Here is an 18,604-nt window from a genome sequence, read left to right as displayed (position 1 = left end):
TGCATGTGTAAGCGTGTGCTCAAGCACATATACATTTAATTTATTAAAAAAATATATAGGTACGTTTATTTGACGTTACCTTAATACGAAACAACGTTCGAAAGCATGTAATTCTGCTGAATATAACAAAGATGTGAACAGCTACGTACACGCTGAATTGTCTCTGCTTTACTCAAATTAAAGTTGGCAAACAACTTCAGACACGTTCCAGTCGTACGTTAAAGAGGTTCTCGTTATATACACGTTGCATTCTCACTTAGAATTGAATCTGTACCTAAATCTACATGGAACAAGGAGCCCGCGGTGGATTTGTAATAAATGTGTAAACAATGTCCCGACCTCGCTCCTAGTAAACACTACACTTTTTACTTTTTCAGGGTTTCCTTCGTAGTCAAATAAGAAGTTAGAATGTTGTGAAGCCATTTGTATGTATGTCAGAGTTTCCCGTTTTAGGGTTTCGTAAGCAAATGGGTAAAGGTTCTCTAACTGTTTAATTTCTTATTAAATTAACTATTTTAATTCAATTGGCAATTAAACAAAAATTGATTCATCTTAACTTAGATTTCCTTATAAGATTGGATACCTAATTTCAGATATTTGACTCTTGTAATTATTTTTTAGTCGTTACGATATCTTGAGATTAAATAGATTAGTAATACATAAGTAGTTACTTATTAAGCAGTTTGTGGTGTGATTCCGACCTAGAATGTGCCACGCCTTTCTTTCCCGTGGGTGTCGTAAAAGACGACTAAGAGAATTTAATGGTCAAGGGATGGGCCGCAGCATCGCTCTAAAACATCATCAAAGCTTAACTGCGGTTGCCAATTAGCCTGTTAAGCATGGCAATTGCTAGCAAAGCTCCCCAAATAGAAAAAGGCCCATGTTTAGTATACTACCTAGAATAATGGTCAATCTACTAAAATCCATTAAAATCTGTTTAACCGCTTAAGTATGTTTGTAATTAACGTATTGTATTATTCGTCAACCTTTAACACTCGTATAATCCTTAAATTTCTGAAAAATACCTACTGTTTTAATAAAACATTTGCGACAGTAATGTGACTCGCACGGCAAATAATGTCCACCAACATTTTGAAACTTAAATTGGAATGTGACCCCATTAACTCTAGAATGACATACGCGCAAGATAAAATGTAACCGTTACTGGAATTTCGCAATTTGTCTATTGCTTTTTGCCCGACTACCAAAGAAAAGAGGGTCGTGTTTTCAGATGTATACATTTCTCTTTGTACATTCGGATCTTCGGTGCAATATGTAGTAGAATTTTATTTATTTTAATGAACGGGGTATTATTATAAATTTATAATAATTGTAGAAATCTTTAAAAATAAATAGCAATATTTGTATTGAAATAAATTTTTAAAATATGTTTATGGAAAGTTTTGTGATTTTATTTGACCATAAAACATTTAAAATTAGGACCCTTCAGACATTTTTATGTGATATAGACATTCAAATATAGCAATAAATATCGATATTTTAATAAATTTTAAAAATATCGGTAAGATCGACAGAAAATTAATATCGTGCTATCAACAACGAGGTATTATACATACGAGTATATAGGTGTATACTATACACCTATATATGTCTAATACTATTGTATAATATAGATAATATCTATATTATACATATAATATCCAAACCCTAACGGTGATTGCTAACCCATCAAGTGAGGTAACTACTGGTAAAACCCCCCTTATGGGAAAGGCCTACATTCGGCAGTGGATAGTTAAAAGCTGATATGATGATGAGTGTAGTCAATGCCATGCAATTTTTTAGAAATTTGCATGTCATTGACTAAGAACAAATACTGTGATAGCCAGTCATGGTTTTTATATCTAAAACCCATGAATATGTACAGCTCTTTCACGGAATGACAGAAATTCAGAGGTCATATTATACACAAGGCGGGCACTTTCATTCTCCATTCATCATAATCACCACAGTGTATAAGAGGTCGTTAGGTTGTGGTTACACTATCACCACATCATCACGAATATTTTAAAGCTAGACAAAAACGAGAATATTTTTTTTATAAAATTCATCTTTATACAATGACATAAAATTTTATTTTCCTCATCCCCATAAAGGGATTATAGTCAATCGCTTACTCATTTATTTCAATAAAACTTAATGAAAAGGTAACTAAGTTTTGTCGAAATTATCACAGTAACACTCTCCAAACGAAATTAGTATCAAATCGAAACGTTTATTCAATTAATAGATTTTTATTTGTACTGCTATTGGACATCGACAGACTGTCTGGCCAATTTTATTAGTTTCTTTACATTTTTGTTAAGTTCTATTGAAATAGATTAAAATTATTATTTTGTTAAGTTAGATTTGCTTGTTCAGGACATGCCGAGGAAATATCATGCACAATGTTTTTCTTTTATATTTTATTTATTTGAAATACAACTAACAGTATCTATCATACATTAATTAAATAACAATTTTTTGTGTAAAATGCTGACATACGTACCTATAGCAAACAATGACTATAGATTACACGCACATAAATGTCAGAATATAATCGAATAAATTTTATTTATAATAAATACAAATTATTATTATAAAGTTTTAATATGAAGCAAAAGTAGGCCGTATTATCAAAACTACATGGTCTTTAGTACTTTACCGCGTAACACGTCAACGTGATATACTAGTAATTTTACAAGATGTTTTATTAATCTATATTTGTTTATAATGTCATAGGAAATGGTCAAGCTACCGACGTCGATGTACGGCTGACGGCACCTAGCTGGGTGGCGCGCGGAGGATCAGCAACTCTTCGATGTCTCCACCAAGTGCCACCTCAGTTGCTGTACAAGGTGGAGTTCCTAAGATCTGGGGCCAAACTGCTGCAGTACGTCAGAGAGAGGGTACCGCCGTTCACAAATTATACTTTCACTGGAGGAAAACTTAATGTAAGTTAATAAATAATAATAATCTATATATATATATATATATATATATATATAATAATATAATATCTATAACGAAACCGACTGATATAATTAAAAGGATAAGCGAGCGGAAGTTGTAATGGGTCCATCACATAACACGAAGAATCGATAATTGATGGAAAAAAAAAATGTTTTCGAGTAGCACTCCGAATATGCAAATGCTATAAGGACGATTTTCCCAATGAATGCTCCATTCACTGCCTCAAATGCACTGCAAGGCAGGTAGCTCGAAACCGTTGCTTATTGCAATCTATTGGGGAAAACCTGTTTTCAGCAGTGGACAGATAACGGCTGATTTGATGATGTTAAATTAAACAGACTGATTATTATACATAACTATTTATTTATTAATACAGTTGCATTGCACATTATGATATATTTTTTTACAATCACATTACAAAATATATTCCACTCTCCTACTAACTTTTTACCTCCCTCTTCGGCCCAGAACATTAGTTAATTAGGTAATAATTATTAAAATATACTTATGTATATTTTTTATCACAATCCTAATGCTATCATAAACAATAACAATTTTAATTATTATTTCTTGTTGCAGATGTCTCTGGTAACCGAGAATTCGATAACCATAGATAATTTAGACCCCTCCGCTTCTGGGTTGTACTGGTGCGAGGTGTCCTTGGAGACGCCCATCTTCACAGCCGCCTCCCCACCTCACCAGCTGACTGTCGTTTGTAAGTAGTGTGCCCAGATATTATGTGAAACATTCCAGGACAGAATAATAATAGCAATAAAAAATATATTAATATACGCTTTTATAACTGTATTAAACATTTTAAATATAAGTTACAAAGTTTCGATTAAGTGAAGAATATAAAAGAAATAAGGTTTTAAAATTATCATCATATCAGCCATCAACCATCCACTGCTGACCATAGGCCTCTATTATAAAGGGAATAATGCCTGTAGTTGTGTCGCTTGATGGGTGGCTTAGCAACTGCAATTAGGCTTTTGGTAATGTTTTAAGAAGCTGCTGGCCATTTTTCGACAAATAAATTTCCATAGTCGCCTCTTGCGATACATATAGAAAAGGAAGAAGGTGGCCCATTCTATGCCGGGACCAAATGGTTTAACAATATATTACTCAGAAATGTTAACGCATGAAGGGCACTATGGGTTATTAGAGTGACGTCCAAGGTGCTGCTATTCATGTCTATATTTGACGGTTACCTTCCGACAGGTGGACCGTCAGCTTGTTTGCTATTCTAAAATTCATAAACAATATAATACATTTGTTTAATATATATGTATTTGATAGTAAAGGAAGCAATAGTAATTATATAAATAATATGAACATTGTATTTACTAAAAGGATTAACATGCTCTTAAGAACTTTCTCTTATAATAAGTTTGAAAGATGATCGGTGACATTTATAAATAAATTTAAATTTAACTTAATGGTCAAGGGATGAGCAGCAGCAGTCCTCTTAATATATCACCAAAGCCTAGTTGCGGTTACTAATCCGCCTGTCAAACATGGCAACTACTTGTAAAATCCTCTAATAGGGGGAGGTGTATGTTTAGCAGTGAACAATTAATAGTTATGATAATGATAAGTAAATTTTCATATCGAATATACTATATGTTAAGTGCAAACTTGAAATCACTCAGTGAAGGACTGTTTTAAAACACAAATTAGGATATCCGATATATATCAATATAACTGGTAACAAATATTATGTGAGTGAAATATGATTATTATAGAACACACACGCAGAATACAAAATGTTTCCATTAGAATGAATAACTCATTTCACGCAAGAAAATGGCTTCCATAGACGACCGTCATAACAAATAAAGGAAACACAATTGTACTGACTTTGTTTCTAAGTAAATCAGGATAATATTGGGTCGCAGATATTGCTTTTTGATATTAAAAAGGAGAAAGTGAATGCAAGTCGAAATAAACAGCATGGGATTCGATTTCATATTATTTTTTTGCTACACATTTACCCTCCCGATCTCTAGATTAACTTCTCTGTTTTGTTTAAAGCCCGTAAAGCTAAAAAGTCTTTTTTATGCTTTATACATTTTTGTGCAGACAATGTGAAACAGGAAAATGTAAACAAGTCGTTTATATTTTAGTGTGTTGTATTTTTTTATGTTTCCTTCGATAAAAAAATATTTGGCTCATGATTTTTAATAACGTACCTAATACAAAATTATAAAATAAACTTAATAAATTTAAAATATTCATATATTTTTATCTATAATAATCCTTACTAATATTATAAACGTAAAAGTGAATTTGTTTGTTACCTTATAGCGTCTTAACGGCTAAACTAATCACTATGAAATCTGGTATACATATATTGTATGTGACGAAGAAAGATAAAGGCTACAAAGGATTAAACGAAACGCATTTTAATGTTAAAGTTACATGATACATAATATTTAAAAATACTAAAAATGTTAAGATATCATTTCTTTGGACTATTATGGTAGGATTTATGATGAACCACTGGTTAAGCTCCATTCATTGGACCGATTTCGGTATGAATATAAACACGAAATTTAGTCCGAAAATTCGTAATAATAACTATTTCGTTCGTTTATTTCATGGTAAATCTCCTGTTTATCCATATTAGTAAACATATCCTGGTCAGGCAGACGATCATGGGTAGTAGTAGCCAGTAATCTATAAAAATCTGAAACTTCTATCAAAATTACCTAAAATATAATCGTTATCAATTCACTAAAAATCCTATTGCAATATTAAATTTGAGACACCATAGCGAGCTCGTAGCTAACAGATACTATCAGCAACTGATTTATCGATTATTCACTGTCGGGAATGAAACATCAACCAATTATAGGGTTCCGTATGCCGAACATGCGGCTGAAATGGTACGGCGGAGTTGATGTAATAAATCCACAACACTGTACTGCATACAAACAGATGCCTATTATTGAGATACTAGCTATCACAGAATGTAATGCACAAATATGGTTGACATTTTGAAATAGCGTATGTTTGTGTGTAGTACCAATCTTCCTCGAATATTTTCAACCGATTTCAAAGAGAAGGAGGTTATCAATTCGGTCGGTCAGTATTTTTATTTATTGTATTTATTTATTTATTATTAATTTACAATGCAGTTATTTAGATATCAGTATGCTAGAAAGCTGGCCGCTTTTTACACATACCGGTTGTAAGCCGATAGTTATAAGCCGATTTGGAAAATTATTTTTTTATCTGAAAGGGTATATTTGATAGATTTTTATCTAAAAGGATATATAGGCTGATTCCACAGAAACGTTATTAAAATTAGTAGTTTAGTTTTTAAAACAAAATAACTGGTTTTGCTATAACTGTATCCGGTTTTCTTATGGAGTACAATCTTGTTTGTTTTTCGATTGACATCGTGTTTTGTTAGGTTTATTAAGAGGTTATAATTTATTTATATATATGAGAGTTAATATTTCTAGAAGATAAGTAAAAGGAATAGAAATGAGAATAAAGGCAATGAGTGAAAGATATGCACGATACAGGATCGTAGCTAGACCAAAGTTTACGGTAGGACAGAAGCCATAATTAAGTGACTTCAAAAAAGCGAATGTATCTAATTGTCTTGGGGCCTTTAATTTTAAGGTACAGCATTGCCTCTTTATATCCCCCCCAGCTACGACCATGGTACGATACGAGTAAGATTGGTAGACGAATGTAATTACTCGTACTAAAGTAACGCTTTAAAATGTGTCATCGTTCCTTATCTTCCCACTTCCCACATTTCTTTAAAAAACTTTATTGAAAATATGTTACAAAAGGCGGAATTAATACTAGTAGCATTCTCTATAAGTCAACCTATTTGTGATTGTTATGTTTAGATACTCGTGTATAGTCATGTATAGTATAGGTATATAGTCATGTAATGCAGAGTGATGTACAAAAAATGAAGATTTTTTTATTTTCTAGATCTTCGAAAAGCTTTCAAAATATATTAAAAAAAATCAATAGTTCCTATTTCAATTTACTCTTAATCTTTCAAATGCGTCGTTGAGTATAACAATGGAAAAATCATGTAAGAACTATGTTAGCATCGTATGTAAGTAGAAAATCCACTTGCGCTTCAACTTGTCGAATTTCATACATAAGAATGTTAGAGATACAGCTTTATTCAGCGACATCAAAAAATATGCGCAGTGATTTCCCGTTCTACACTTGAGTTGATATCAATTCTACGTTAGAACGTAATATGATTATTTTTTCTTAGATTTTTTTATAGTATTTGAATATAGCTAATAAGCTGATAGCCCACTTGATGGAAAGTAGTAACCGTCGCTCATAGACATGAAGAGCATCACGATACTGTGGTATTCAGCATCGTCATTTTTGAGAATTATGATGTTATGTCTCTGTATCCCGTAATTTCACAGATTCACAGAAGCATCCACCAATTATAACATTTGGCAAACCAAATGTGGTGGTGGGAGGGTTACTACGTGCCAACTGTACCAGCGCACCGGCGGCTCCAGCACCGCGTCTCACCTGGTACATCGACAATGAAAAGGTATGAAAATTGTCAGAATAAATCAAAAAGTATAAATGAAATATTTTAGGATTGAATAGATTGTTAACGCATAACGACTTCGTTTTCCAAATCCATATATCGCAGATCTTTTTTTATTTTCAAGAAGCGACTAACAGAACAATACGTCGTTCAACCGTGTGTGACTTACGTGATGATGGCAATAGTAAGGTGTATGGGATATTCAATAGTACTTCTCGACAGGTAGGTCATCAGATGAACATCGACTAGATTGAAATCATGTCTAACTATGTCTATACCCGTTAGGATTGAGAACACTATGCTCAAAGTTGTTGACGAGTATGAATACCTGAGACAACTTGTCCGACTCGGTAAGTCCAACTTCGACTGAGAGGTCAACCGACGAATCTAATTCGTTGTAACTAAAATATTCAACAGTGGACGGATAATGGTTGATGTGATGATGATGATGATGGTATTTTCATCAAAGATTATTCTACTCTTTAAGGGGGGGACGTGTACCTAGCAATAATAATTGTTATGGTAGTGGATGATGAAACGCCTTTAAGAAATTAATTAATCCGGAAGACGGCGGTAAACTTGCCTCCTGCCACATTGCTTTTAAATATGGACCGCGAAATGTGGGTTTTTCATTATTAAAATCTCAGTTGTACGCCTTTAATCCTACATTTCATTTAGGTGCTTTCTAACTATATGTACATAAACATACTAACGGTAAATTTTCCTTCAAATTCAGCTGTAAAGTATTATTATCTCACCTATTTCTGCCACCTTGTAGTTTGGTTGCGAATATTGTTTCGTTTTGGAGAGTGATGTAAAACAGTAAAAACACTGATTTTCTATTACAGTTACTATATATATATATATATATATATCACTAGGTTCGTCAATACACAATGGACAAATAGTTTCAAGAAAATGATTAGTTTTGAAATTAACTAGTAAATTAAATATAGTAAATTTTATAAAACAAACGTCAAAGCTAGTTTTACAGTATAATGTAAATTTGGTTTTATATAGACCGTCTGCTTGACGGTAGTCATTTTCTTTGTGTTGGTATATTTAAAAAAAATCTTATCATTATTTCGTTCCCTACAAAATGATATTTAGGTACCTCAAGAAGCAGCATTATCTGTCTCCTATAAAATATATACTTTCAGAACTTATTACTACGTATCTGACGTCGACTGATAGCGATAAAATGTTTATTGGCTTCTTGAAAAATGAAAGAATATCTTTATAAAAAGTTCTTTTGTTAACGCTTCGTGATAAGAACAAGAATACTGAGATGAATACTGAAAACATCTTTTTTATTATGTCTCATAGCGTCAAAAGTAAAATATTCATTATTTTATTTTTGAATTAAAATTTTTTTGTCGTAATTTTTATTTTTCCAATCTTTTTTCTAACCTTCTGGCTATTTCAGCCTTTTTGGTTCTTCTATTTTTTAGATACTGTAACGTAGCGAACCATAGTTATTTCTCTTCTTAGTTAATTAAGCAGCTTAATTGGGTATCATTTAATGCTTTATTTAGATTTTGTATATCTCTAACAACACAAATAAGTAGGTATTTTTTATACAACTTTTAATTGAAAAAAAAAATAACATGAACAATATATAACATCACAAAATACGTTCTGACATCCATGACAATCCTTATTGGTTATTATTCCTAAGAATTAAGTTGTTATGCTTCCATTTGTAACCAGCAATATCATTGTCTCCATTCTTCAAACACCAACACACACAGCACAGCTGTGCAAATACAGTAACTATTGGGTGACTAAAATATATATATAAAGTAGAGACGTAGTTGAGGTATCCAAACAGGTGACTTTTGTACAAAGTCTCTCTAGTTTTATTTTATTATAATAATGCATGTGACCATATTATTCTATCAGTAAACACAGAGAAAACGTGGTCCATGAATACAATCATCCGAAAATAGAATGTTCTCTCAACAATGGGATACATTATGGCAGCTCACTAAGTACTTTTTCACGTTAGTTTAAAGGATCCAAGGTATAGATAGTAATGTCAATTACCTCTATTAACAGGTGAATGAAGAATCTGTAAGATACTTTTCGTATCGAGTATCAAGTTCGACTCGGACCAAAGGAGGCGGTGGATACAGGCATCGCAAGCACCAACACCGATACATAGCTCCGGAATTCAATTATACCGCCAAATACTGGGCTCTTGTAAGCGAGACAACCACGCCACCTACAGTGAATAACAGCAAACACAATAAGTGCACTTTCAAGGAAGCTCAAAGCGATGAGATGTCTAAGGTAAAAAATAAATTAAACAATTTCTAATATATATATCCCTGTATTGATGACATTCCTTATTTATTACTATTCCTTTGAAATTCAGTATTAAGATATACGTAAATATGAGATTCAAATTTACCAAAACTTTTGATCTAAAGTGGTGTGGTTATTTATATTATTTTACAGTACTCCCGATCAAACTGTTTATAATTACTCCTCTCTATCCAAAGGTTACCTGGAAGAGAACATTTCTAGAGATAAGGCCACCCGTTATTTTCTCATTACTTGTAATAATTTGTATTTATACGAATAATAAGTTTACTACTTGAATCTTTTGGAGGAAATAATAAAGTGTATCCATCTATTTAAATTTCAAAATACCTACTAAATATGTACAGTTATTTTATAATAAAAGCTGCCATAAATCGTCCTTCTTCTGTAAATTCCTAATCTCTTCCTTCTTCCTTCTTTGAATATTTTATATGATAACATATAAAACAATCAAAGAAAATTAAAACCATTTCAGAGTCAGTATTTCCAGATTAAAGAAGTACCTATCTCCTTCTCTTTCCGACTGTATTGAAAAGATTATACAAAATCCGAAACGATGCACGATGCTTTCTTTTGCTTGTTAGTAGAAGATAAAGCAAGTTGTTATTTTTTGCTTTTGTTATTAAGAATTAAAGGAATACGAACGGAACCAAAAGCTATGGCTTTAATGTTTAATAAATTATAATAACGCAAATAAAAGAATGGCCGAGTTTATTCCTGAGAGCAATCTTTTTCTGGGTTATTTTAGTATAAAGAAAAATAATTTGACTTCTTTATGTTAGAATGTTGCAATAAATAAATTGTAGCAACAGTTATATTATCAAAAGAATTTTTAATATATATATATATATCTCTCAAAAAAAAAGAGTTTTATATATATATATATATGATTTTTGTTTCCCTTAAACGCGTAGATACACATTTTCTTCATGTAATATAATAATACCCCCGTCTATAGACTAAAATAAGAAAGGAGCCCGAAAAGAGAATCGAAAGCAAAAATTATACCATAAGTGACAGATAAAAATATACTTCATTACAAGAATTTACATTATGTAGTTGTATATGTATACTCGTCGGTTACTGGATTCTGCATAGTTCGCACGTGGCACTTCTTAGCGAGTTTACTGTTGTGTAGACGGCGAGGTAGGTGTCTATGATGTTTTTGATATAGCGCGGAAAGGTAACAGGAAGGAAAGAAAACGTGTAATCTCACGCACTGCATATAAAGCCTCCTCCTGCTCTTTCTCCTACGTACGTTTGTTACTCCTTGCAAAATTGACAGGCTATACTTTCCATCAGGTGTGCAGTCAACTTGTCTCCAAAATCCAACTTTTTGCTCAGATGCAGGAGAGACCACGAGCTCTGTCGGCAGCTCCTATATCCCTCTGGGTATCTATAGCTGAATTGCGTGCACCAGCACATGGAAAACTTCAGCTAACATGTACAGCCAGTATACCTGATGAGGTCGGTCCTGGGGAAAGATTCGCGGATCTCAAGAAACAGACTGTCACAGGTAATGTAATTTCGAATTTTTGGAATTATTTTAAAACGTAGTTTATTATTAATGTCATCCAGAACTGTAGAATAGTAAGATACCATATATTGTGGCATCTTTTCGTCTTTAGGATGTTGAAAGAAACTACTAAGAGATCAAAGAAAAATACATTAGGTCAAGAGAAGAAAAAGTTGAAACAATATTCTATATCGCTTGGCCAACGTGGTACAAATAGGCTATTTTCTCCTCTTATGAGAAGGGATCCACGTCCAACAGTGCGAAAATAATGGCTGTTATGATAATGATCACCACTAGATTTAAATTGTGTGGCAAAACAATGATAAAATTTATCTTAATAAATTACAAAGATATCTCAAAATAGTCTCATAAACTTTTGCTTAATGTTGAATTATTAAAATTGAAAAGTTAATTCAAGTAATAAGCAAATCACTTTTATTTAAATTAATGTGACGACAGAAGTTGAATTCAGAAACTTTAGAGTTTAAAAGTAAATATAACTGAATTGCTAATATTTCTCGCAGTGGCGGTGAACGAGCTAAGTCCAAAGAAGCCTCATTCAGAAACGAGTCAGGCAAATGGAACATCGACCTGTCTGCAAAATTACCACCCAGTTTGGCTTTTGAGCTGCGGGTTTCTGATTCGAGAGATCTCGCTTCAATTAAATCGGATAAATTGAAAACAGGACTCTTTGCCTTCCTCCAGCACCGAAAGATATTATATAGCGCTTCAAGAAATAGAAAACTATATACTCTTTAGAGAACATATACAATAAATAAACAGATCATTTTGACCCAATATTTAGGCTTCTCGTCTCACTTTCAAGGTAAAAGGTTGTCCCTTTTAATGTTTTGTTTGCTAGAGAATTTATATTATATGTTATATTATCCAATAAGTACTTATGTATTGCATTAAATTTCAGTTTAGTTATTCAACAATTAATGAATTATATGAGCTCCACTTATAGTACTATCTAGAACTTTTACCAATTAGATGAATTAGTAAAATTTTACTGTGTTCATAATTTAAAGTAAAAAAATAAATAGGATTTACATTATTATATTCTATAATTTTAAAATTTCGTAAACGCTTATACATGGCTGGTTTTCTCTTGAGCTTCAATATGTCAATTATTAAACACATATAACGGTTGGATACTTAATTTATTTCTTATAAAGTGTCTAATTATCACTGTGTAATACAACAGATTTAATATTTTCACAATTAACAATAAATGTGGCTGGCAATATCCAATATAATTTTTTGACAGGGTTTAGCAATCAAATTGTCTTACCTATAGATACTATACCTTAATCTTCTACATATTTATTTTGATATAGCACATATTTGCAAACATTTTTCACAAACCTATATTTAACTATAAGCATTAGTAGAATGTATAACAATAATTTTAAAATGTTTTTACTCTATTGATAATACGAGCTTAAAGCTATACATAGCTATGTTGGAGTGTGATTGGATTCGTACCTACATCCTCTATAGTACTGGCTGTAAAGAGAAAAAAATATGAGGTCAAAATGCAGACGAGCAGATTTTCCACTCCAAGTTATGGTCGATTCAGTTTAATGGCGGCTTATAGCATTTACTACTGATATGTATTTCTGATATTCGATGCGATATTATAATTTACGATAAGTTCATAGAGATTCGATTCGATATTATTAATAAATAACGATTTATGTACCTATTACCTAATGTTCAAATATGCAAGCATACATATTTTATGACTGATCAAAGTTTTGAAGAAAATTATATCTAATTTGGACGATTACTGATTAATTGGTTTACTAATATTAGGAAACCTTTTCATTTCGCTGTAGTTATCAACATTAATCGATACAATTCCCAATAGATTTTAAATCGAATAGTGTTGTGGGATAAACAATAATTATAATATATTCACCAAATTCTTTTACTAATGCTTTAAATGTTGTGTTACGTAATAATTAATGGTTTTAAATCATCATGAAATATTTGGAAATTGATGTACCATTAGTTATATATTGAGAATTTTAAATAAAGAAAGGATCTGAAATATTATATGGAGATTTTTATGTAAAACTATTTAATACTAATTAAGATTGAAATAATAAGAATCTTGTATTCAGTAGCTGAGCAGATTATTGTAGATTTGTTTTCACAATAAACTATTTAAATCTAGTTAATCTGAATATTTCATGTTGGTAGACGATTTCAAAGTGAAAACATATTTTGGGAATTCATTATTATCTGTGTATTTCAGCAGAATATTTTCGATATGATTAGTGTTATGATGTAAAAGCAGAGGTATTATATTTAATCGTAATTACTAAGAGGAGGATTGAATGAAGGAGAACAGTTTATGTATTGCATTTAAAACTAATACACTAACGTCAGTTACCGATAAAAACAATTCGACTCTCATAAAAAATATAGCAGAACAAAATTTCATAATACTTGCAGGCGAGCATAAACTGTCTGGTCAAGCTGGTAAATATTAACCTAATTTTATTTTATTTTTAATAAACTTTTTGGAACATTTAGAAAGCTGACTATAAAATTCTGAAAATAGAAATATTCTCCGTTAATGGATCAATAAACTGTTCATATTTTAATCAAATATGTATTAAAAGTGTACATTGTTGATTTGTTTAATGACTTGTTCTCCTTTAAAATTAAAAATTATATCAATCCTGCTACTTGGTGTTGAAAGTCTTCCCGCAGCTCTATACACTGACTATTGTAGAAAGTTTATTTGTTAGGCTAAAGGATGTGATAAGTTATAATATGTATATTGAAGCGAAATATATTTTAAAATAGATTAATTTATGTGCTACTTGTATAGACGAAATTATATATTATTATAATAGGTAAAATTTAGCGTAGGTCAAATCTGAGATTAAAAATAATGCCAACAGTCGCTATGATTTCTAATTCAAATTTAAATGATAAGTAACTGTTGTATTTTCATGAAAAATATGCTGCTACTGTTTATATATTTACTGTTATTAATGTTGGTATAATCTGTGTTTATTCTATACTATCAAAAACTAGATTACTGTCAGAAGTGCCGGAACTTTGTCAATTCATGTGTTGTACTAAAATGTCAAAAAGAAATGGATGTGGCTCTCGATGATTAGATCGATAGAAGAGAAAAACTTCCTTATGAAAGGTAATGTGAATGGAATAATGTGTGTAATATACTATCTAGATATCGCTAATAATCAGATGAAGAAAAATAAGGGGCAAAATTATTTTTTATTACAAGATGGACTTGTAATAATAAAAAAATAAAAATAAAACGCACTGAAATGCCATATTATATGTCACGATACGTTATCATAAATAAAAATGTTAGGGTAACAAATTTTGAGGGAAGTACCTTTTAAAAAAAAATTTACTCCAATATATTGAGAAACATCTGCAAAAATTGTAATAACTATAATTAATATAAGTACTTACTCATTGATTATCTGAATTGTTTTTGTATTGAAGGTAAATGACAAATAGGTATATTTTAAATGTATTGTGTCATTTTGTATCATGTGTAAATGTTTGATTTTATATTTGTAATATATGTTTTAATGTAATTTAATGGATTATTGTAAAAGCAGCAGGTCAACTATTGACTACTATATACAGACTATTAATTAGTTAATCATCTGTATCAATAGTGGATAATTATCGTCAATAGATGTTAATGATTGATAATAATTTTAAAATTTCTTTACCCAATAATGCATGTATAATAAAACTATTTACCTACATAAGTACTTAATTTCAGGGCGTATTTATGTAAAATATAAAGATGTCCTATTTATTAAATTGAATTATTTTAAGCAGTCAAATATTAAAATAGAAAATACAGAGTTAATATAAACGGAGCTTAGATTATTTAGATAGAGTGTCTGCATACAAATACTTCGAGAAAACGGGTCAACTTTTTCATATAATTTTGGATGATAAATAGTTATGAGTGATTCCTTTATAACTTCTATATTTATTTTGATTTATAATTTCTGCACCTTTTTAAAGTGTAAAAAAGGCATTTTATTAATTAAATAATAAAATATAGATACGTCAAGATACATTGTGTGCGTAAGTATATAGAACATTAATAAGAAACGAGTCACTGACTTTGACAATTAGCTGACAAAAACTTGACCCGTATTTGAAACTCGATGCTCTATCTATATAATTTAAGAATCGGAGTTACCAAAATGAGATATGAAAATGACAAAGTCCTAGTTCCTACTGTCTGTAATCCGTTAAATCTTCCTGTAGTTATTGCGTAACCGATTGTATAAAATTATTACAGGCGACTTTTGGTAAAACTGTAATCTTCTGGCCATTTTAAACTACATAATTATGAACATGGTCGTATGATGTGAATGATGAAATAAAAAGCTTAAATAAGATTGTTTATTATTAACTAAAATTATGCCTGCCCCTTTACTGCTACCATAAATTGTATGAAGATCTTTTCACTTTAAAAAGTTTTAAACTGTCATCTTCAATGGCAGTTTTTTATTTAGTAAAGTGCCAGCTACAATAATTTCAAAAGTAATATGCAATCAACATTAAATTAAGTCCTGTCAGTTTTAAAAATAATTACAAAATCGATGCAAAATAAGTAATTAAATGGTGTTACATAGCCAAGAAAAATATAGAATTGAGAACAAATTACTCTGTCTTAAATAACAGAAATATCAAATAACTGGTGCTTTGTAATTTCAGATATTGCTTTAACTATTATAAAATACGTGGGAATAATTTTTTGAATTCGCTTTAAAACAGAGCCTATTGAGATAAATTTTTGTCTGTTATTGACATTTAATAATGACAGTCATGGGTCCAGTGTTTTTATATAGAATGTTCAGGGTATAGCAAAATAAAAACAGTCCATTCATATGAGTGAGCCAGTTTTCCTCTTTTTCCTTTTAGATTATGTGTGAATGAATACAACAAAACTCATATGGGTCATAACTATTTATTTCCCACTAAGTTCGTAAAACAGGAGGACCATGGATACTGTAAAGACAGTAGGTATTGATCGACAAAACCGATGAATAATTCAAACTCTTCTCACTGACTTGTTATCGCTCATAATTCGATGTGCGGCCTACCAATAATAATATTTCGCCTCATTCGTATATCCATAAATTTTATTATTGGAGAAGGGGAAAATATCCAATTCCCTGCTGCTCGCGTTGCCAACATTTTTTTACTTCATTCTATGTTGCAATATTTTTAGAAGAAATGATGCAACAAAATTTATGTATAAACAGGTAAATTTTATTCCAGAAATATAGGGAACATTAATTATGACACAGTTACACGGATTAATATAGATTAAAAATATTTGAAATTAGAATTAAAACGTTTATCTGTCTGTAAGTAGATTTTGCTTCGTAACCAGCAAGATGTTGCTTTACAATTGTAATGCTGCTGTATCATGCACATTTCACCTACGTTAAAAATGTTCGTTTAGAGTTTTGAACACATACACAAACACAGTAATAAAGTTTTGAAGTTAATTTCGAATTAAGAACCTCCTTCTTTTGAAATCAATTGAAAAGTAAATTTACAGGTATATAATAGTGCTTAAAAACTTAGAAATTTCTAAGTTACGCTCTACTGGACTAATTAGTCTGACATATAACTTAAGATAACTGAGACACGCGTATAGCAGAGCGATTAAAAAAGTACTCGATCGCGCAATCTAGCCAAAAAATTAGACGAACAGTGTAATTGATTAAAATCCTAAGATTTTTTCATATTCTTATTATAATTTTATTTTATTTTATTTTTATTATAATTTTTTCTCAAAAAACTCGTTTATGTGTATTAATATTTATTTTTTTAACAATATAAGGCAAAAACAACGTCGCGTGTGGCGAAGGTCGCGTGCATATCACTTGTGACAGGTGAGTTGAAGCAATCTTTTTAGGATTACTTTAACGTGCTTTTAGCAGACCTAAATTGTATGCAAAAATGTAACTATTTGTATTTTTTGGGAGTGGCAAATTAGCTGGCCAATCTTTTTTTCCACCTACATAATGGATAGTAACCGTCACTTCTAAATATGAACAATACCATATCCATTATGAAATATCTAACCTGTGAAGCCCGTGGTATCCCAATATATGGTTGCATTTTTGTGGGACTAAGATGCTTTCATCTAAACTAATATAAAAAGGAAATATTTTATTTTTTTGTCTGTAATAGATGAAGTAAAAAAATACTTAAGCGATTTTAAAAATTCTTTCACATTCTGAAAGTTACATTAACAGTAAGTAAATAAGGCCACATTTTGTTTAAAAAGAAAAAAAATTTGAAATCCTTCACTATCATCATAGAATTTTATGTTACCTTTGATGTCGAGAATGAAATGCCTTTGTCAAAAAACGTCTATTTACTGATTTTCGAGTGTCCCAAAGCTGAATGAGAAAACGAAAAAGTTTTCCGTCACGTCAGATATTTTCAGAAAACTGTCACTTATAAATTGCCTATTAATATTATAAATCCGTATTAATATTACAAATATAAATTGTATTTTTTTATAAAGATTACACTTAAACGGTTGGACGTATTTGCATGAAAGGTAAACAGACGAATCATTATTTCGTATTTAAGCAAATTAAGTACTTTTGATATGCTTAAATACAAGATAATGTTTCTTATCTTAAGGCACTGAGTAAAACTAGGATACAGCTATTTATTCATATAAATTTAAATAAATATAGGTACCTCAATTTATAGATATTCTACTCTATAAAAACTATAACATGAGAATATTCATAGTGGCGCAAATTCAATAGGATTATTTCTTAAAAATTCAAAAAATTCCGAACTAGACGATAGATTCGTAAAAAAATGGACGATTCAAAAATGCTTAGTTAGCAAAAATAAGTTTAGTTGATATAAAATTATTTATTATATGAGAGACTCAAAATTCATTGTCCTTTTTTAATTTTTGATTTATGTTAATTCTGTCCTAATAATGTTCTATAGCCTAGGTAGATTTTGTTTTACATTTTTTTTATACAACTTAGAATGGCAAACAAGCTAACGGTCCACCTGATGGAAAGTGGTAACTGTCGCCTATAAACATGAGCAGTGCCATGGACATAACAGAGTATACGGTTTTGCCCATGATACCCCCATGCGTTGCCATTCCTGAGGATTCCTCTGTACCCAGTCAATTCACGCCATATCCCACCCTTCGAACCGAAACATAC

At 30.8% G+C, this 18,604-nt stretch overlaps 1 protein-coding gene across 3 annotated transcripts in view; it reads left to right on the top strand.

The window, feature by feature from the left end:
- The window catches only part of LOC113512628 (uncharacterized), a 59,229-nt gene extending 43,450 nt beyond the window's left edge, over positions 1-15,779 (top strand). For 2 of the 3 annotated variants that reach the window (XM_031914905.2, XM_031914904.2), the window contains exons 3-8: positions 2,740-2,951; positions 3,550-3,685; positions 7,389-7,522; positions 9,581-9,814; positions 11,150-11,363; positions 11,888-15,779. In XM_031914905.2, the coding sequence (XP_031770765.2) occupies positions 2,740-2,951; positions 3,550-3,685; positions 7,389-7,522; positions 9,581-9,814; positions 11,150-11,363; positions 11,888-12,042 (1,085 nt within the window). In that variant the 3' untranslated portion in view covers positions 12,043-15,779. The remainder of the gene's footprint in view (positions 1-2,739; positions 2,952-3,549; positions 3,686-7,388; positions 7,523-9,580; positions 9,815-11,149; positions 11,364-11,887) is intronic. The other variant, XM_026896533.3, reaches the window with a different exon arrangement.
- Positions 15,780-18,604: the final 2,825 nt, after the last annotated feature.

The sequence above is a fragment of the Galleria mellonella genome, unplaced genomic scaffold, assembly GCF_026898425.1.
Source record: "Galleria mellonella isolate WM207_F2 unplaced genomic scaffold, CSIRO_AGI_GalMel_v1 utg537, whole genome shotgun sequence".
Lineage (NCBI taxonomy): Eukaryota > Metazoa > Arthropoda > Insecta > Lepidoptera > Pyralidae > Galleria > Galleria mellonella.
Note: the sequence above shows the minus strand (reverse complement) of the source record. Positions and strands in the feature narration are given on the sequence as shown.